The 22,269-nt window shown below is 39.9% G+C and overlaps 1 protein-coding gene across 8 annotated transcripts in view; it reads right to left on the reverse strand.

Annotated features, from left to right (window-relative positions):
* Window positions 1-19,856, reverse strand: part of GGNBP2 (gametogenetin binding protein 2) — a 35,355-nt gene extending 15,499 nt beyond the window's left edge. For 2 of the 8 annotated variants that reach the window (XM_047832795.1, XM_047832791.1), the window contains exons 1-7: window positions 19,658-19,832; window positions 18,942-19,137; window positions 9,267-9,347; window positions 7,764-8,017; window positions 4,572-4,670; window positions 661-786; window positions 454-567 (exon numbers count right to left, since the gene is read on the reverse strand). In XM_047832795.1, the coding sequence (XP_047688751.1) occupies window positions 454-567; window positions 661-786; window positions 4,572-4,670; window positions 7,764-8,017; window positions 9,267-9,347; window positions 18,942-19,034 (767 nt within the window). In that variant the 5' untranslated portion in view covers window positions 19,035-19,137; window positions 19,658-19,832. Of the gene's footprint in view, window positions 1-453; window positions 568-660; window positions 787-4,571; window positions 4,671-7,763; window positions 8,018-9,266; window positions 9,348-18,941; window positions 19,138-19,657 lie in introns of all 8 variants that reach the window. The other 6 variants (XM_047832793.1, XM_047832796.1, XM_047832792.1 and 3 more) reach the window with 6 other exon arrangements.
* Window positions 19,857-22,269: the final 2,413 nt, after the last annotated feature.

Raw genomic sequence — 22,269 nt, forward strand, 5'->3', positions numbered from 1 at the left:
AATTCCAGCTCTACTTTTAGGTCTTGACAAATAATTATAGAAGAAATAATTCAAAATATTACTAAATGAAAGCTGCTAAATTAAACTTTGATTTTTAAAATGACAACATGAAATGCTTCTATCATAAAAACAAGGAATACTAGAGTTTCCAAAGTGATTAAGTACACTTTACTCAATTAGGCACACTTTACTGGCTTGGAACTAACAGGCCAATAAAATTTAAAAGTAAAAATTACAGAAAGAGGAGATGCTGGTTCAACATAAGAAGGGTAACATAACACTAAGAGGCATCCCATAAAGGAACTGCTTACCCTAACATTAAGCTCTGCTTAGTACCACGTATTAATGGGAAGACTGAAGTGATATTATATGAAGAGGCGACAGGTCAATTTGGATGACCAAGAGGGCATTAAAGCACCTTCCTACTGTGATGACCTAAAGGTCAAGACTTACCTGTGTTTTCGCAGGTATGTTTCTAGTGTTTCTAAGAGACAACTAGAGTCAATTAAAACTACTTCATCCCTGCATTCTTGGGACATTAGTTCCCAGACGTCCATCCAACAACCTCTGCAGAAAGAAACAAGTATTAGTGAAAAGGAGGAATATATAAGGGTAAAATATTTAAAAAAAAAGGCAGAGTAAAGGATTGCTTGATTTTACCTGGCTGTTCCCTGGAAAGGTCCATAATGGAAAATGATCCTACACTTGCTGTCCTTCCTGTGGTCTTCACTACTTCTCTTATCTGTACTTAACTTCTCTGAACTGACACTGCTACTGCTCCCTTCACTGTAGTACAGTATAGTACAAAGCTTAGTGACACTGAGATAATCTGAAGGAATAATTTCTATAGTCTAAATTAAAATCAAGAACTCTTTAATACTTATATTATTAGATTAAGTTTGCAAATTTGTATATAATTACATATTAATTTTAACCAAATTAAAATGTTATTTAAACATATGCTCATATCTTTATATATAAATTTTTGCTCAACTATTAAATTTATCTGACACAACTTAACATTTACATTTATCAAGATACATCTCATTACGATACTAAGCATTTTATGAGCAAATCTACTTGGAATGCTTTAAAGTCAACAGGGCTAAAAAATATTACATTTTCACCCATAAAATGGATCAATCTTCCAAAAATTATAAATTCTAACAAGTTTTGATCTACTTAATGTGATTTTATAGCTAACCCATGGCAACAAAACTCTTATCTACCTTCACATTTATAAGTAGCTGGGGGTAAAAAAAAATCACAGATTAATCTAATTACAGTAAACAAATTTTTACATATACTAAAATAAAGATAGCACACGAAGATGACCACTTTATACAACTTGTATCAGTAAATACTATACAAATAATTTAAAAATTACTAAAAATTTCCCAGACTCTCCTTCCCCCACAGGTTTCAGTATAGCGCTGGTCATGCATTTTGCTTTGTTGCAGACACGGATTCCAGGAGAAATGTGTGTCTATATTCCATTCAATGACAGTCTTCTTGGTATTTCATGATTCTGAACAACTGGCTCCTGCCTGTTCTGCAGGTCTCACTACAGTCCTAGGAATTCATTACCTTGGATGCCTGAGATGGAAAAACCTCTGAATCTTTACTTAACCTACTCTATATAGCTAAATAGGTATTTCTCAACTCCCTGCCCACCATCTAAGGTCGTATGTACAATGCAGCTCCCTATTCCCTGTCACAAGGGCTCAGGCAAGGTTCAGCAATGTAACTTGAAACAAAAACCTCAACCACTGCTCTGCCTTCCATGTTCCATCCTTCCACTCTTGACTTCCATATTTCCTCTTTTTCTAATTGTGCTTGAGTGACCCATAATCTCCTAAAACTGATTAACCCTCAAACTCAAGTTTTCACAGTTGAGAAAAAGGCTCATGAAATCAGAGGCTGGGGAATGACTATTATATTAGAACATGAAAGCATTAATCTAAAAAATACTTTTAAAAAATGCCACAGCTCAAATCAAAATTTTATCCACAGTCTCTCTCAGCTTAATGTCTTTATATCACTCCTTCCTTTCAAGATCAAGCTTTCTGAGAAAGAAATCTTTGCACTCCTACACTTTCCACTCACAGATTAATCCATTACACCTTAGACTGCATTCACTGTTCTCCCATTCTGATCTGGATTGTTTTCATTCAACTGCAGATCTGCTCATCAAGATCACCAATTATTACAGTGTTGCTATATCCAATGGACACTTCTGGGTCCTTGATGACTCAGCAGCACTCAATACAACTGACCAGAGTCCCCCTGAAACACTCTTTTCCTCTGGCTTCCTCCTACCTCTCTGGGGCTCAAGTTTCTTTACTGGCTTCTTTTCTACCAATAAACTAAATTCCTCAGCATTTTTCTCTCTTACTCTACTCTCTCTATAGGTAGATTTTATAAATACTGCTAAGATAACCTTCAGTCATCAGCTACAGGCCTACAAGTGTAGCCTAAACTTTTCCTTTGGATCTCAAACTTACTCCCAGCCAGACAATAACTTGGGGTTACTTGCATGGATACAAGAACATTCTCCGGAAGGCTGAGCTGGATTGTTGCCACTGATTAGGTTATAACCTAATCAACTGTTAACACTTCCCTGGAGAAAGTCTAACAGAAAGAGGGGGGGTGGGTAACAATGCAAACATGTAAAATGGAGTCACGGTAGCATACAATGGCAGAACCATCCAAAGTGGAGGAGACGGAGTCTTGGCTAAGTACACTGTACTCCCTGGCCTGCTATCCATACTTCTGGGAATAACTGAAGCTACCTTAGGAGACAGTGCTCAAGATCAACTCATACTGATTCCATAACTCAGCAAACCACCTTCTAAAACATTTGGCTTCTGATGTAGCAGGGTGATAGCTGAAGGAGAATGTGAGGAAGTTTGTGGAGGTTTGGTTTTTGTTTTAAACCAAATGACAGGAAAACATAGTTGTATGCCAATTTAACAAAAGTAGGTAACTTAATAATAAACTTAATGATAAAGCAAAGTCATTGAGAACAAGAGGAGATGGAATCCAGAGCAAAAGTAGAAGAACTGATCTTTGAAGGAAGGTGGCAATGAGCAGATATGTAAGATATTGAGATGTCTATTGATCTTTGGTTCCTCAATGAAGAATATTCATAACAAAAAAACCCAGAAGACAGTCTTTTTATAATACAATACAACTCTGTGGCTTTGGCTAACAAGACATTCAGGTAAAGGTTACTGTCTCATGAGAAAATTAGACTGAATTTTACTTTCAAAAAGTCAGGAAATCTCTATAAAGATATTGGTAAACAAGGTACATAAAATAATAATTTTCTTTAGATAACCACTTTAGGTTGTACAGAGCTTTCCTGAGTTCAGAGAACTCTCACAGAGATATCATGCAGTTGGTGATTCTTGTCAGGATCCTGATTCTAACAAATCCACGTAAGAAAACATTTTTAGAGACAGCGGGAAAATCTAAACTGGGTATTAGATTATTATAGTTAATTTTGTTAAGTGTTATAATGGCACTGTCATTACCAAAAAAATGTCCACGTGTTTAGAGATGGATGTAGAAATATGTAGGAGTAAAATAGCATGATGCCTGGGACTTATTTTAAAATACTTCTGCAAAGAAAAAGATGGATAAATAAAACAAATGTGACAAATCTTGATAACACTACTGAATCTGGGTGAAGATATCTGGGAAGTGGGGGCAGCGGTTCTTAAATAGTCTCTCTACTTTCCTATATATGTTTGGCAGTTTTCATAATAAAATTTTTAAAAAATTTGTTTCTGAGTATAGGGGAAAAAATTCTTAACAGATTATTAACATACCACTACCTGGTCTTTCAGGTCTTTTTATCAGGAAGAAAAATATCTACACAACAATGATATCAACAATACCAACAAGATATTAAAAAACTAATTTTTTTTAAGTAATTCAGAAATATAGTTTTCATACCATCCCATTCACTTCAAAACAAAAGTTACTTCTTAGAAACCTCCTTCAAATTTCATGGCTTTCACTACTCTCAACCTCAAGCAATTTTGTAAGCAGTAAATGTGACAACGTGCTGGGAGACGGGGGCAAAAGCAGCCCTGGGCATTGTAGAAAAGAAGAAAACTGCAAATTGCATAAATACATATGATTACAACTAATCCAAGGCGTTTTTTAAATCCTTGATAAATTATTAGGGATACCTAGAGATAAGAAAGACAAGAAAAATAATTTACACATTATGACTATCATATAGATCAAAAAATGATGTATCACTACTTTGAAAAAAGTATTAACTAAATAAATTTCCATAAAGATCTCCAACCTCCTTCCTCTGTAATATATTTAACAGAAGGAAAAAAAAAAACTTCAAAAGAAAAAAATCAGACCTATAGAGACCCTACCCTACACAGTCTCAATGCAAAAAGGCTGTATAGAATTAGAAGACAGATTTATTTTAACCTATGTTATAGTGTAACTAATAAACTAGTTGAATATTTTTTCTTTCTACTAAATGCGATCAACATTTACAATCTTAACAATCACAAAGCATCTTAATAGTTGATTCTACTTACCCCAAAGGTTTTGGTTTGTGTGTATCTAAGGAGTGCAACTGACATCTCTTGTTCTTTTTACTTTTTGGAATAGCATCTATCATGTCGTTTAGTTTGGACCTAATCAAAAATAAATCATTAAAAGTCTGATTAACATTCATTTGTCCTTAGAATTTTCAAAATCTCTACTTACTACCTTTAAAAAAATTTTTTTTAACGTTTACTTATTTTTGAGAGACGCAGAGAGACAGGGCATGAGCAGGGGAGAAGCAGAAAGAGAGTGAGACATAGAATCTTAAGCAGGCTCCAGGCTCTGAGCTGTCAGCACAGAGCCTGATGTGGGGCTCGAACTCATGGACTGCGAGATCATGACCTGAGCTGAAGTCGGATGCTTAACCGACTGAGCCACCCAGGCACCCCTTCTACTTACTACCTTTTAGTGAGAAGTATATATGAAGTATTGTAGACATATCCCTTACCTTGAAAATTTCTCATCAAACAAATGCTAACCCAGAAGAGTCTGTATACTTGTCCTCTCCATTCCATTCCCAGGCTGTCAGTATGTTGGAAGAGACCTGTCCTATTCAATGTACTCACTCCCCTAGACTGTATCTGTCTCATTCACCCCTGCATCTGCACTGTATCCAGCAGTGTGCCTAACACTCAAATATTTTATGACTGACTGCGATCTCTCAACCATCTTCCCCTGTGCAAACATTATCTAAATAAGCACTATCCTTGATAAGAAAAAAACCATCAATAGGGGGCGCGTGGGTGGCTCAGTCCGTTGGGCATCCGACTTCAGCTCAGGTCATGACCTCACAGTTCAAGAGTTGGAGCCCCAAATCGGGCTCTGTGCAGACAGCTCAGAACCTGGAGCCTACTTCGGAATCTGTGTCCTCCTCTTCCTCTGCTCCTCTCCTGCTCATACTCGTGTGTGTGTGTGTCTCTCTCTCTCTCTCCCTCTCTCAAAAATGAATAAAAAATTTAAAAAATTCTAAAAAAAAAAAAAAAAGGAAAAGCCATCAACAAAAATTTTGTGCAAATATAGAAATGCGTACAGCTAATATCCACACCCTGCATGCAACCAATCAGCAAAGCCTGTCAACTCTAACTTTTGAATATATCCAGAATCAAATCACTTATCACCTCCACCATTACCACTCTGGTCCAACTCATCTCTCTCACCCAGCCAACTGCAACAGCTGGCCTCCCAAATGGTCTCCTTGCTTCCACCTTTTGCCTTTACATTCTAGGCTTAGTAGCTGGAGTGATGTTTTCAAAACAAAAATCACAGTATGTTACTTCTCTGTTCAAAAACGTTCCAACGCTTTTCTGAGGCAGAGTAAAATTCCAAAGTCTCTACCACCACCTCTAAACAGAGTTTGGTCTTCAGACCTCTTCTCTTTTCCTATTTATACTCACACTTTGGTGACCATTTGATCTTATGGGTTTAAATTATGTACGTATGCATACATATAGCTCAAATACTGTATGTATAGCTTAAATATGATATACATACGCTGATGACACCGTTTTTATCTCTAGAGCAGACCTCTCTAAACTCTACCTGGATGTCCAATTGGTATCTCAAACTTAACATGTCCAAAATTGAGCTCTGCAAAATTGCTCCTCCTAGTCTTACCCTTCTCAGTAATGGAAACCATTTGTCCTGTTCTTTATTCTTGATCCTGAGATCAAGGGTTGGATGCTTAACCCACGAAGCCACTGATGCACCCCAGTCCTATTCTTTAGATCCCAAATCTGAGAATCATCCTTGATGCCTTCCTCCATATCCATTCTATCCAAAAAATCCTACTGGCTCATTCCTCAAAATATATCCAGGATCCAACCATTTCTTATTACCTCTGTGACCACCATACTGGTCATCATTATCTCTTGCATGGACTATTAAACAGCTTTTATTTCTCTGCCCTTCAACCACCCTTCCACTTATTCTTGACACAGAGATCAAAGTAAACCAAAATTCAAGTCAGACCATGTTACTCCTCTACTCAAAACACTCCCAAATCTTCCAGTCTTACTTAGAGTAAAAAACAATAAAAGGGGCACCTGGGTGGCTCAGTTGGTTAACTGTCCCACTCTTTTTTTAAATTTTTTTTTTTAAACGTTTATTTATTTTTGAGACAGAGAGAGACAGAGCATGAACGGGGGAGGGTCAGAGAGAGGGAGACACAGAATCAGAAACAGGCTCCAGGCTCCGAGCCATCAGCCCAGAGCCCGACGCGGGGCTCGAACTCACGGACCGCGAGATCGTGACCTGGCTGAAGTCAGACGCTCAACCGACTGCGCCACCCAGGCGCCCCAACTGTCCCACTCTTGGTTTTGGCTCAGATCATGAACTCATGGTCCATGGGATCAAGCCCCAAGATAGGCTCTGTGCTGGCAACACAACACCTGCTTGGGATTCTCTCTCCTCTCTCTCTTCCCCTCCCCCACCCCACCTCTCCCTCTCAAACATTAAAAAAGCAACAACAACAAAAACTCAGGATGGCACTACATAAGTAGGCTTTTTATTACTCCTCTGATCTCACCCTTTTATGTTTATTTTTGAGAGAGAACACGTGTGCACATGTGCGAGCGGAGGAGGGGCACAGAGAGAGGGAGACAGAGAATCTGAAGCCGGCTCTGTGCTGACAGCAGGCAGCCAATGCAGAGCTCGAACTCACAAATGGTGAGATCACGGCCTGAGCCAAAGTTGGACGCTTAACCAACTGAGCCACCCAGGTGACCACGGTCTCGTCTTTTATTACTGTTCCCTTCATTCATCTGGCTCCAGCCACAATGGCTTCCTTACTGTTCTTCAAACAGGCCAGGAAAACTTCAACCTCTGAACCCTTACAATTGCTGGCTCCTTCTCTTCCTTCCCCTGGATATCTACATGGTTTACTTACTCATTTCATTCAAGTCTACATTCAATGTCATTTTATTAGAGAGGCCTTCCCTGATCATCCTCTGTATTAAATCCATCCAACCACTCATCTCCTCTACTTGTAACTTACCTGACAGATCACATATTTGCTTACTGCCTGCCTTTCTTCATAAGAGAACAAAAACCATATAGTCATTGGCACACAAAAGATACTCAATAAATTGTTCAAGTTGAACTCAAAGCTTTGCCCCTACCAAATTTAGTAAAAAAGCTACCAGTGTTACCAACAAAGTCATCTTCCCCTCATTGGTTATACTTACCCATGTACATAAAATAAGGTATAAAGCTTCTTTGCATCAGTCATGCAGCTTCGAGTTACAGACAGGACTCCCTTGGGACCTACTGTCAGGGGTTCAAGGGCAGGATTTCCAGACTCTACAAGCTGGGAAAAGAGGCGCTCCACACTGCGACGACAACCAACACATGGGACAAGCTGAGAAAGTGCACTCAATACTTCCCGTGATGTCACCACCATGGCAATACTTAGATCTTGCTGCTTAAGCATACTATGTCGCTGAAAGAGAGAAAGAAAGAAAATTGAAGAACAGTCCTTGAGACATAAAATTTCTCTTGACTACTTCTGGTTCCTATTTTTGTGTAGTAAGTACAACCTGGAAAGGGCTTGTGATATCTGCAATGGAGTCAGAAAAATAAGTCGGCTTTCCCCATGGTGTACTGAATTTGCTCCACAAAGCTCCTGTTTTGGCAATTAAGGTATAAAAAACTCTGCTTAGCCTGTCAGGACTAAACAGTATGTGCCCCAGCATGGTGAAAAGCAGCCCTGGATCTGGAAATTTAGTGTTTGTTCACTGAGTATTAAGCTTAGTACACTCACTTGAAAAAAAATTTTAAAAGGCAGAAAATAAAGGAACAACACAGCTTTGCCATGTCTTCCTCTCAACTTTTAACAACACACTATGCTTAGCTACAGGAATCAGGTTAGGATGATCATGTACAGCAGCAATTCTCAACCTGGAGGTATGGGCAGGTGTTTTATGGATTAGTAGGAAAGAACAAGGCCTATTTTACCCATGTAGGAGCCTACAGTGAGTAACTAAAATGCTGGTGCAGCATATGAATGTTATCTGTTGGTTATGACAAGGTAGAAAAATGACTGAGAATCTCACCACAGCTGTAGAGAAACGGGCAAAACTCTAGTAAATAACTTTTACCTGGATGGAGTTAGTTATGCTACAAATAATGCTTCCAGCTTTACCAAAAAAGGATGGGAAAGTAAGATACTCCTAAGAATTTTCTCACAGTTACCATCAACCTCTCATTTTCCAAAGTAGAAAAAGAATTTTGAAGTAACAATTTACCTTCCATTATCTTGATTACATACAGGGTTTTATAAAATATCACAGTTTAAAAATTAAATAGAAATCAAAAAAATTAAATAAAAATCATAAAATTTGCAGCACAGGATTTTTTTTCTTTTTTTTACTTGAACAAACAAACAATCACTACAGAAGAAAAACAACAAGTTCTCAATGAAAAGTTATATACTTTACCTTTCAAAAACAAGCAAAGATGGCTTGGTGAAACTAAAGCCTTAGGGACACAGAAAATGATAACATCACCAAATCTCTTTCACATAACAGCAACATAAATATATTCATTGTTGCACTAGTGAAAGAAAGCAATTTCAGTGCAATCTTAAGGCCTAGAGAGTCCTAGGTATTAATACTTAAAGCTAAAATTTTAAATGACTCTTCAAAACACACACATACACCATTTAAAACATTGATTTTTAAAAATATTACCTGAATAAACTGCTTTAGTTGTGCACCATTATTTTGATGCCCATCGAGATTTAGTACGTTGTCAGGAAATTCCATCACCATCTTAATATGCAAAAGAATGAAACCAATTATTTTATCTTCTTTGAACACATGCTACAAACTATTTTATAAACTCTTAGGACAGAAATATACCCCTACAGCAGGATTTGCCTATCCCGGTCCTGCCCCCTGTCAAAAAAAAGTTAGAAACAAAACAAAACAAAAACTCAAGTTATCCACATTTCTAAAGCCAGAAATGGTATAGTAATTAGAAGCAAGGACACCAAAGTTAGGCAAACAAGAGTTCAACTCCCAGCTCTACCACTTACAATCTAGGTTGTAACTCTGGCAAGTTACTTAACCTGTTTGATTCTAAGCTTCCTCATTTGTAAAATGAGTTTAAGGAATAATGTTTAAGATCTCATAGAGTAGGTTGTGAGGATTAAATTACATTTAAAAGTGTTTCTTGCAGTGCCCAATAATAACATTTAATAAGTAAAATAACCTGATATCTTACATTAGACAAGCATATTTTTAGCTATTTCTTTTAACTACAAAATAGGGTAAATTTTATAATGTAAATGATCATGGGGCACCTGGGTGGCTCAATCGGTTAAGCGTCTGACTTCAGCTCAGGTCATGATCTCATGGGTTCATGAGTTCAAGCCCAGCGTCGGGCTCTGTGCTGACAGCTCAGAGCCTGAAGCCTGCTTCAGATTCTATGTCTGCCTCTCTCTCTGCCCCTCCCCCGCTCAGGCTCTCTGTCTCAAAAATAAATAAACACTAAAAAAAAAAAAATTGGGGCGCCTGGGTGGCGCAGTCGGTTAAGCGTCCGACTTCAGCCAGGTCACGATCTCGCGGCCCGTGAGTTCGAGCCCCGCGTCGGGCTCTGGGCTGATGGCTCAGAGCCTGGAGCCTGTTTCCGATTCTGTGTCTCCCTCTCTCTCTGCCCCTCCCCCGTTCATGCTCTGTCTCTCTCTGTCCCAAAAATAAATAAACGTTGAAAAAAAAAAAAAACATTAAAAAAAAAAATTGTTTTTTTTATAATGTAAATGACCATACACACAATATATGAAATACTCAGAACAGTACTGGGCACATACTAAATGTCTGCTCTGATTATGAACAAAAAGGATATAAGGTATTTATTCAAATGTCAAAATTCCCTACCAGAGGAAGATCATGGGGAATTACTAATTAGCACATGTCACTTGATCTGTGATACCACTGATTATGAGAAGTACCATAGTTACATACCACTGAGAAAGAGCCATTATAACTGTTAGCTGTCAGCAAATGAAAGAAACATCCAATTTCAGAGATATTAAAATGTGGGGGCAAATAAAGTATGCCTTTCAAAACAATGAAATAAAGTAACACATTTATATCTTAACTAAAACATTGTTAAAGGTATCAAACATACTGTGCTAGGACAAACTTCTATTTCTAGATGACAAGGACCACATACTCACAGAGTGAAGTCATGATAAAAGACCCATTTGAGACAAAAACAAAACACTACAAATACCCCAACCAGTTGAACATGATCTTAAAACTAATTCCTCCTGCACCAACCAGCACCACAAAGACCTGCTTTTTTTTTTTTTTTAATTTTTTTAACGTTTTATTTATTTTTGAGACAGAGACAGAGCATGAATGGGGGAGGGTCAGAGAGAGGGAGACACAGAATCGGAAACAGGCTCCAGGCTCTGAGCCATCAGCCCAGAGCCCGACGCGGGGCTCGAACTCACGGACCGCGAGATTGTGACCTGAGCCGAAGTCGGACGCTTAACCAACTGAGCCACCCAGGCGCCCCAAGACCTGCTTTTTTAATAGTGGTAACCATTCTTTTTCCTCCACATTAGACATGAGAGCCCTAAAACATGATTGTTCTAACAATAAACTAAAGACTAAACAACAAAGACAAGTGTAAGCAATAGATTGATCTTTTCTTGACTTGATAAAGGGGGGGGGGGGGGGGAGTACAGGATATGTGAAGTAGAGACAACCGGATACGAAGGATGGACAATGATGCAAGCAACAACTCAACACTCCAGCACTCCACTATATTTCACAAAACGAAAAACTCCAGGTACAATATGATTCAAATGACTGTATGTGTGCATTTTCTTACAGAAAAAGAAAATACATGATATATTAGATGTGGCCTATCTCTAGGCAGCGAAAAGATAGAGGACTTTTTCCTTTATGTGTTCCTACCTTTCTCAAATTTATTACAATGCACATATACTGTTTATTATCGAGGAGAAAAATTAGTGTTCCTTGCTTCCAATTCTATATTCATTATACTGTACTCAAGAGACATGCTTCCATCTCAACAGCTTTTACTGTTCTGGAAGTTTCTTCCCTCATATAGATTATATATCCAAATCTCATAGGTTCAAGGATCAATTATCGAATTTCAGGTTTATCGACTTCTCTCTAGTTTTCCCTCTCATAGTCTTATTAATGTCTCCAAGAGTGTTAATTAATTACTATTAATATCTCCAAAGAGTAGTAGTAAGAGAGGAAGCCATTTAGCATAGCTTCATTTACACTGGGTATTGTTCTAAGCACTTTCATATGTTAACCTTACCAACAGTACTAAGTAAAACTGGTCACTGGTCTGCTTTAGGTGGCCCTAAATGAATTGGTGAGAATGACAGAAATAAATGGGCAAAAAAGTCTAATGATCCATACTATTATATTTAGCAGTGTTTACTCAAATTAAAAAAAAATTAATAATCCCCAGACTTCCAGCTGAATTACAAAGCTGTAATCATCAAGACAGTATGGTATTGGCACAAAAAACAGACACTAAGATCAATGGGACAGAATAGAGAACCCAGAAATGGACCCACAAATGTATGACCAGCTAATCTCTGACAAAGCAGGAAAGACTATCCAATGGAATAAAGACAGTCTCTTCAGCAAGCGGAGCTGGGAAAACTGAACAGCAACATCCAGAAAAATGAACCTGGACCACTTTCTTAACACCATACACAAAAATAAACTCAAAATGGATGAAAGACCTAAATGTAAGACAGGAAGCCATCAAAATCCTCAAGGAGAAAGCAGGCAAAAGCCTCTGTGATCCTGACCGCAGCAACTTCTTACTCAATACGTCTCTGGAGGCAAGGGAAAACCAAAGCAAAAATGAACTATTGGGACCTCATCAAGATAAAAAGCTTCTGCACAGTGAGGGAAACAATCAGTGAAACTAAAAGGCAACCGACAGAATGGGAGAAAATATTTGCAAATGACCTATCAGATAAATGGTTAGTATCCAAAATCTATAAAGAACTTATCAAACTCAATACCCAAAAAACAATCCAGTGAAGAAATGGGCAAACATGAATAGACACTTCTCCAAAGAAGACATCCAGATGGCCAACCGACATATGAAAAATGCTCAACATCATTCACCATCAGGGAAATACAAATGAAAACCAGTGAGATACCACCTCACACCTGTAAGAATGCCTAACATCAACAACTCAGGCAACAACAGATGTTGGTGAGGATGCGGAGAAAGATGATCTCTTTTGCACTGTTGGTGGGAATGCAAACTGGTGCAGCCACTCTGGAAAACAGTATGGAGGTTTCTCAAAAAGTTAAAAATAGAACTACCCTATGACCCAGCAATTGCACTCCTAGGTATTTATCCAAGGGATATAGGTATGCTGTTTTGAAGGGACACATGCACCCCAATGTTTAGAGCAGCACTACGACAACAGCCAAAGTATGGAAAGAGCCCAAATGTCCATTGATGGATGAATGGATACAGATGTGGTATATACATACAATGGAGTATTACTCAGCAATCAAAAAGAATGAAATCTTGCCATTTGCAACTACATGGAAGGAACTAGAGGGTATTATGCTAAGCGAAATTAGAGATACAATGCAGATGAACATAAAGGAAGGGAAGCAAAAATAATATAAAAACAGGGAGGGGAACAAAATATAAGAGACTCTTAAATTTGGAGAACAAACGAGGGTTACCGGAGGGGTTGTAGGAGGCGGGGATGGGCTAAATGGGTAAGGGGCATTAAGGAATCCTGAAATCACTGTTCCACTATATGATAATTTGAATGTAAATTTAAAAAGTTAAATTAAAAAATTAATAATCCCAATTATTAGATCTATGAAAACTGGTAGAAGATAAAAAATAGTTAATAGTACTGAACAGTTAACTCACATTATGTTATCTGGAATCACTACACGGTTTAAAACACAAACAAACTGAACTGTCAAGTCAGAATAAAGGTGTAGGATAAACTTTCAAAGTCATGTAACTTAACAGAACACTGCAGGACACTCAAAATCTACCATGTAAGCAACTAACACCTTGATTTGCATTCTCACCGGTTTGGTACAAATGTATCAAACAATTACATATCTATTGCCACCATAAAAAAGAAAATTAAGATCAAAGCGGCCAATTTAAGGAACAAAGAATGCCTCTTATTTAACCAAATCAAGGTCTCTCCTGCTTGGTTCATAGATGAAATCCTAAATTCTCCGTATAAATGAATTATTTTTATTCTTATCAACTATGTTTTATTGTTTTAATAATTAAGGCAGAGATCAAAGAGCAAATCTAACATATTGAGACCTACCAGCTGACCTTTAAAATACATATAGTGTAGGGGTGTCTGGGTGGCTCAGTCAGTTAAGCATCCAACTCTTAACTCCAGCTCAGATCATGATCTCCCGGTTCATGATATGGAGCCCTACATCGGGCTCTGTGGTAATGGTGCAGAGCCTGCTTGGGATTCTCTCTCTCCCTCTCTGCCCACCCCCTCTCCAAATAAACTTTAAATAAAAATATGTATTATTTAATGGGATAATATCTGCATTGGGAATCCTTTCTAAAAGGTAGTTTGAATGGACAGGGTGAAAAAAAATTTCTTAATGCTCATTTCAGATCATTTCATTTTCATCAAACTAGTAAAGATAAATGTCAAGATTGGGTCTATTACCGTGTTTTTCCTGTGTTTCACTGGCTTGGATAATACTAAATTTTCTCTTGTACTTAATCTATACCACACTGGTTACAAACTCTGCACTTAATATTTTAAGTGTCCTTGCCTTTCAAACTTACAGTAATGGCTTTTTACCTTGCTGTTTTCTGGCCAATCACTACATGCTCTTTAATGTTGAGAGAAGACAGTAAGAAAAAAGGAAAAAGAGAAGGCAAAGAGGATAGTAGCACTATTTTTCCCCATTCTTTAAAACCACTTCCTTGACTTAATATTCAGTTTCTAGGTTACCTAGAGGAAGACAGTCATGTAAAATATTTCAGGTGTGGTTTCACAGAGGCATCATTAGTGTTCTGCTTCATGATGAGGTTGCCTATCCCTAGCTAGCCAAAAACAGAACCAGTCACTGTCCTGCAATTACTATCTTATAAAGTTTATTGAATCCATTACCCACTTTCACTCTTGAATTACCTGTCCTGACCATAAATAATCTGTTTTTAGCACATTTTCACAAGCTCTAACCAACATTATTAAATTTTTATTTATTATTTAGCTTTACTTTTTTACTTCATCCTCACAGGTATTTATAACATCTATTGCCTCTGGTAAAATCAATTAAATACCTAAGAGTTGTAAGAAAACACTAAGTACTAAATTTAACAAATGCTAAACACCTAATCCCCAAGTGGATATGCCACCATTTATTATGTTTTAATGTCTTTGTTAAAAACCATTATCAAGGTCACACCTGATGGCTCAGTTGGTTAAGCATCCCACTCTTCATCTTGGCTCAGGTCACTATCTCACAATTCTTGAGAACGAGCCCCATGCAGGACTCTGCACTGACAGAACAGATCCTGCTTGGGATTCTCCACCTCTCTCTGCACCTCCCCTCCTTGCTCTCCCTTTCTCTCAAAATAAATAAATATACTTAAAAAAATTATCAGGGGTGTCTGGGTGGCTCAGTCCATTAAGCGTCCATCTCTTGATTTCGGCTCAGGTCATGATCTCATGGTTCGAGCCCCACGTAGGGCTCTGCATTGACAGTGTGGAGCCTTCTTGGGATTCATTCATTCTCTCCCCCCCCCCCCCATGCTCTCTCTCTAAAAATAAATAAGCTTAAAAAAATATTATCTAAGTCTTTAGTCCACTTAGATTATTTGAATTAGGAGAGTAAACTGCATCCCAGCAATATTGTAGCAATTTGACATCATGTGTCAAGAACTTTATAAAAGGTTCTTATCCTTTGATCCAGTAACTGTAGTTCCAAAGCCTGAGGAAAAAAAAAACTTTAATGGAGAAATTTATGCCTTATTTATATCCCTATAGCATTATTCATAGTAAAAAATAGAATCATCCCTATATCCACAAAGGAAAAATGATTAAATTATGGAATGTTACACAACAAACTACTACATGGTCAGTAAAGCTACTTGGGGGTGCCTGGGTGGCTCAGTTGGTTGAGCATCTCACTCTTGATTTCAGCTCAGGTCATGACCTCAGGCAGTGAGATGGAGCCCTGCACTGGGGTCCTTGCTAACAGTGTGGGGCCTGCTTGGGATTTTCTCTCTCTCCCTTTCTCTCCATACCTCCCCTGCTCATGCCTGCTCTCCCTCAAAATAAGCAAACATTGGAGAAAAAAAAAAGGTGCTTAAGAATAAGAGCAAATGTCCTCAGTATTACATTCAGCAAAAAAAGCGATATATAAAATGTTCTAGTAGACAATACATCTCAACTCTGTATCTATGTATCTTTGACTAGAATTACAGCAAATGCTGCTATATCCTTAGTTATCTCTGGGAAGCAGAATTAAGGAGAATTTTTTTGTTATATGGTAATTTTTAAAGACTATTTTGTAAGGATATAAATTTTGACTATTCTTTTAAAAACTATTCAATTGAAAACTATAATTCTTCAAAAATGTCTCTAAAATAAAATCTGTAATCTGTCCATCTGCTATTTTATAATTCTAGTAACACAAAAAGAATTTTGGCCATATAGCATACCACTTTTATAAATATTCCACTAGCTTACTTATTTGGTATTTTCTTAAATACACTTATATCAGCACCGTACTCTAGTATTCAAACCACAAAATTACAAAACGAGTCTTAAATGTGGATTCAACATGCCACATAAGAGGAGGCTACATCCTCATATACAAGCTTCTCGATTTTATTTTACAAATCCTAAGGTAAAATCACAGGTTGAACTAAGGACAGAAGTTTCAGCTTCTGTTACCAAAACAATACGACATCTGTAACTGAATTGTGAAAGTTGTAACCAGGCTTAACACCTAGGTCCTAACAAAATTCTAAAACCACTTTAAAGATCACACAATGTTTTTTCAATACCTACGGACCCTAAGAACAAAGACCAGACCAAACGTTAACTTCAGGGATACACTGCCATCAAACTATCAGTGGACCAGTGAGAGCATAAACTTCTGCTACAGGCATCTTCCCTCCTTCTTCCCCAACAGGTGTTTGCTCTGCATTCTTCTTTTAAGTAGTATTTGGTAGAACAGTTCTGAAAGAAACTTATTTTCTTAAATATAATGCATTCTTGACAAGAATTTTCACTAACCACCATTCAGGGACTATGCACAAGTTCTGAGACAAAACAATTAATAGTCCCACTCATTCCTAGTGACAAAAACCAATCTAAAGCCAAGAAAAACCGTACCTTTTGCTAAATTAATGCTATTGTAAGATATTTAAATTAAATAATCCTAAATTTTATTTGCTTTGGCCACAAGTCCACAATACAATAAAAGCAAAACTCAACTACCAGGTTCAATCCAATCCCAACTTCTCTGGAGAAATAAGTACAATAATATACCACAGTGCAAGGTTCCATCTTTTTCTATGGAAAATTTTAGAAATTAATACCACTGTACAGAGAATATAAAAACACCCACTGCTTTAAAGTTCTATATGACAGATGTATCAAAGCTGCATTCACACAAAAAGTGGTTATGTGACATGAGAGAATCAGTGTCTATAAAAACTCAAATTTATGTTGGTTTCCCCTATGTTTTGATATCATACACTCAAAAGTAATCTTATGTCTAAACCCGTAAGATTTTTTTTAAACATCAAAGACATTCTGGGACAATAATCATAGAAGGTTGATACCAAACTATGGTGCTCTAGAAAAAGTGTTTGTGTTAGAGTTGGAAGAGAAAAAAGTAACAAATGAACATCTATTATTTTTCAAATTGAGAAATGCCATCATTTCATTTGATCAGAGTGCTTGTTTTTTTTCCTAACTTAAAATACAATTCCGTTACACTGTTAATGCAAAAAATGCAGAAATCATAACCAAGATACACAAGCACTTTCAAATGCACCAACACAAATTCTATTTACCTTATGTCAGGCCAAATCATTCTACCTTTTTCTATGAAAAAAAAATATATACGTGGGTAAGTATAGATGCTTTCACTTAAAAAGTTCTAACAAATCAAGTCATTGAATAGCTCTTCTAATCCTTTTAAAAGTACTGCAGCTCAATCAAATTTTAATTGAGACTGGCAAACAGAAAGGCATAGAGTGGCAGCTCTACAATGACTTGCATTTTATATAAAATTTGAAAAAACTTCGATATTTGCCCAAAAAATTCAACAACAAAACAGAACTGCCTCTGAAAAACAGAAAGGTACAGTTAATAAGGCAAATGTAATAATATGAAAAGACTGAGTTACACCTATCAAAACAGGCAAATGTATAATACAAAGCTTCAGCAGCATCAAAATGCAGATTTCAAAAATATTTAGAAAAGGTTCATTTCATTTCTTAAGAAATAGTGGCAACTGCACTCATTTCCTGTTCTGATTCAATTCAAATTTCTGCCATTTCCTTTCAGAGGAAATAGTACAGCAACACAGGGCAGAGGGTCAGTAATGCTCTACTATCATCAACTCTAAAAAACAAAACTACCCTGAGTGGGTTTTGACACTCAAGATGAGCAATCAGCTTTTTATAATGCTCTTACACATTCAATAATTTTGCTTCATTAACAAAAGGAGAAAAGGTTACCTGTAAACTAAAAAATAACTATTGCCAAGAAAACCCATTTTGAAGAGTCACGGCTTAGCAATACAATAATTTCGAAGAGTTTTAATATACTGGGCGATATGAGACTATTTGCAATGAAACCAAATCATTTTAGTGGAATCTTTCCTGTACAAGAGCATGTCACTCTGCCCTCAGTAATTCTGCTTCTGTAGTGAGCTACATACAGTATTGAGACAGAAAATATACAGGTAGCAGTGCAGCTGCGACATTTCCAGATAATTAAGACTCCCCGAGGGTAGGTGGATTCTGTAAAGGATAGGCCCTAAACGCCCAGGATCCTTCAACCCCTCTCCGAGACGCATGCTTTGGCAAAAGCAGCGTCTCATAAAGGGGCAGGGGAAAGGAAGAGGGTTCAAAAAGGAAGGAAAACCTGGCGAGAGAGGCTCGAAATGCTTACGGAGCGCTGGGCTAGGAGCCCGCAGAGGTTACCGTGCGACACACTGCAAAGGCGAGTTTGTGGGGCCTGCCGGAGAGAAGGCCTCGCCTAGGAGTTGCAACACACTCTTTCTCCAGTGCGCAGCGCTCGGCCTGGGGGAGGGGGAGGAAGGGAAACAGCTGCCAGGGGAGCTGCGAGCCCGGCCCGGCCCGCTCACCGTGAGAGTGTCGTCTATGTAGAGAGGAATCTGTCTCCTCTCGAAGGGGAACTCCTCCTCCCCGTCCCTGCACACTGCCACCAGTCGCGCCATCGTTCCCGACGCTGCCGTTGCCACCGTCACCACCTCCTCCCAGCTGCCGCCGCTGCTGCTGCTGCTCCTGCTGCTGCCGCTGCCGCCTCCTCCCAGCTCCTGCCTGCAACAGCCAAACCCCGCGAGCGTAAGCACCCGCCGCCGCGCAGCACTTTCGCCACGGCGCGGGGGGGGGGGGGGGGGGGGGGGGGGGGGAGGGAGAGAAGAGCAGGAGGGCACGGGAAAGCGGGACTGCGTTTCCCATCACCCGATTCCACACGCGCTCAGCCAATCAGCGCCGAGCAGTGCCGGGACCCGCCCCCTCGTGCCTCTCGCCTTCCCCAGCCCCCACCCCCGCCGGCCTCCAGTCAGGGTCCAAAGGAGAGGCGGAAGGGACCCATCGGCCCCGGGGCTTCCCCAGCCCGTCACCGGAGTCCCAGCTCTAGGACCCCACCCACGGCCTCAGCACCACAGCCCACCTCCTGCTTTCCGCCGCCGGGGACCCCTTCCTCCCCTTTCTTGGAGCGCCCCGCCCAATCGGTCCCCAGGGCTGCAGTTGCCCGGCACGACCCCGCCCCTGGGAGGGGTCGACCCCGCCTCAGCTCTGCGGAGTCTGTAGAGGGAGGCGCAGACCCCTTCCTCACCCTCCTCGGAAGAGACCTCTCGGTTCTGACCTTCACCGTTTTCCTGGTCGCCTCCCTGACCCCCACCTCTGCTCCCCGTTACCGGCTGACGAGGCCCGCGTCAGGGCCGGCCTTGGCGGGAGCGCGGCTCCGAATGCCGTTTCCTCTCCAGGCTCAGTCAGCCGCTCGCGCCACGGGGAGTGGGGGAGGGAGGGCGGGGGACGTGGGGAGGGTGGGGCAGGGAGGGGCCGAGAACGCTGGGCGGAGCCCCGCCTCCTCTCGCGATACTGTAGACCGACGCTCCCGGGTCGCCTCTTTCGAAATTCTGGTGGAGGGGGTGGGGTGCTCCCCAGGCTACCTGGAACGTGTTACCGACCCTTTCCCCCGAGTCTAGCTACCCGAATAAATCCGAAGTAGGGTTGCCAGGAGTGAGTAGGCCCAAACCTCTGTCCCTGGCCGCAGGGGCCTGGGAACGGCTCTCCCGAGGGCCGAAAGGAGCCGAGCCGAGCTGACTCAGGGCCGACCCAAGGGTCGAGGCCCTGGGAGGACTTCGGTAAGTGGGGAGGAGCTGAGGCTTTCGCAGTGAGCGGTAGCAGAAAGAGAGAGTGAGGGAAGGGGAGATGAGCGTCTGGACAGTAAGAGACAAACACTGAGCTTGGTTTCCAGGCACTTGACGCCGCTTTCCCTGACACCCTGATTGACCAGGGGCCTGCCGCATCACTGCTTCCCTGATTGAGACTGCGTCAAGATCCCACTGAGGGAAACTATTAGAGTGCTGATAGGTTAGTGCTCTAGTTGCTACACTAGAGGCAACTAGGAGACTATCTGGAAAGTGGCCTGTGTGCAGCCTGGCCAGAGAAACTTCTTGGGCCCGGTTAATATTAACAGGGACTCAGGACACGGATTCCTTTGGGCAAAGTACTGGTACTGGCCAAAGGCCCTTCCCCCGACCCTCTTCTGAGAAGCAGATACGCTGTAAAGACGATTCATCTACACTCTGCGTGCCACCACGTACTCATTTTCTACCTTGAAGGCTTTGGAGGCCTGTTGTAAAACCAAAATAGTTGTTGGGAAGTATTTTGCCTATTAAAGTCTTGACGATTTTAAGGATAAATCCATTTGCTGCTCTTAAAACTAATACTGATGACAGATCTATATTTCCTGGTAGAGTATGCTAGAGCAGTGATACTGATCTTTAAAAAGTATTTTGGTCATCACCTGAAATCTTAGAGACTCACAACAAAAAACCCCACAGTGCATCTTTAGCCATGTTGACTAATGACATTGTGTTGTCACTGTTAGGGTAGGTGACATAATAAACGGAAAGAATCATTGTTCAGTCCCAAAAGAGTGATTATTCAGTGAGTATTATTTATGTCTTTTGGCCATGTTAGGAGAGCAGAACAATATGATAGCTTGGATCCGATAGACAAATAGGAAGTGCGTGCAGCTTTTGACAGGTTAGATTACATAGCCAAAATCTGGACTTTTGGATGTTTCATGTAAAAACATTCCTGTTAGGAAAAAATACTGTGGGTTTTAAGATCTAAAGGTGCTCTTATAAAGACTAAATTAATGTACCTACTTTATACCTCGTTTTATTTATTTATTTATTTATTTTGAGAGAGAAAAAGCACAAGTGGGGGAGGGGCAAAGAGAGAGGGAGAGAGAGAATCCCTAGCAAGTTGTGTGCTGTCAGCGCAGAGCCTGATTTCAGGCTTGATCTCACAAAGCGAGAGATCATGACTAGAGCCGAAACCAAGAGTCGGATGCTTAACCTACTGAGCCACCCAGGTGCCCGCCCCCCCACCAGCTTTATACCTTTTAAGCTTCCTTTGGATTGTAGTTAGTAAAGGACATTGAAGATGACAAGCTCAATATATAGGTGCTGATTTTAATTACTTTCATTAATGACCACACACTGGGTACTAGCAAAGAACTGAGTATTCACCCTGGGGATTTAAATCTTAAAAAGGCATTAAAACCCAAATATAAAACATGATGAGACCACAACAGTCTCTTTCCATCTGCGATTGCTTTCCCTGATTTGGATTTGTCTTTTATTAACTAATCTCTGCATCCAACATGGATCAAACTCACAACCCTGAGATCAAAAGTCCCATGCTCTACTGACTGAGCCATCCAGGTGCTCCTGGGTTTGTCTTTTAAATCCACTAAACACACTGCTTAGTATCTTTGGACAGTGTTTCACATACTTTTAGGTATTCAGTGAATACTTACTGTAAGGTTAAAAAGGTAGATAATTTGCTAGATAAGTTGTTCTTTCTCAAGCAAGTAAGTTGATTTAGCCTGGGTGCTCCAAATATGATAAAATCAATATTTGAGGGGAAATGCTTAGAAAATTATTTCACTGGGAGCACCTGGGTGGTTCAGTTGGTAGGGCATCTGACTTCAGCTCAGGTCATGATTTATGGTTCGTGGGTTTGGGCCCTGTGTTGGGCTCTGTGCTGACAGCTCGGAGCCTGGAGCCTGCTTCGGAATCTCTGTCTCCCTCTCTCTCTTTGCTCCTCCTCCACTCATGCGTGCATGTGCGCTGTCTCTCAAAAATAATAAAATAACATTTACAAAATTAAAAATTATTTCACTGGAAAACAATTTTTAGAAGTCTTATC

Source organism: Prionailurus viverrinus, chromosome E1 (assembly GCF_022837055.1).
Source record: "Prionailurus viverrinus isolate Anna chromosome E1, UM_Priviv_1.0, whole genome shotgun sequence".
Classification (NCBI taxonomy): domain Eukaryota; kingdom Metazoa; phylum Chordata; class Mammalia; order Carnivora; family Felidae; genus Prionailurus; species Prionailurus viverrinus.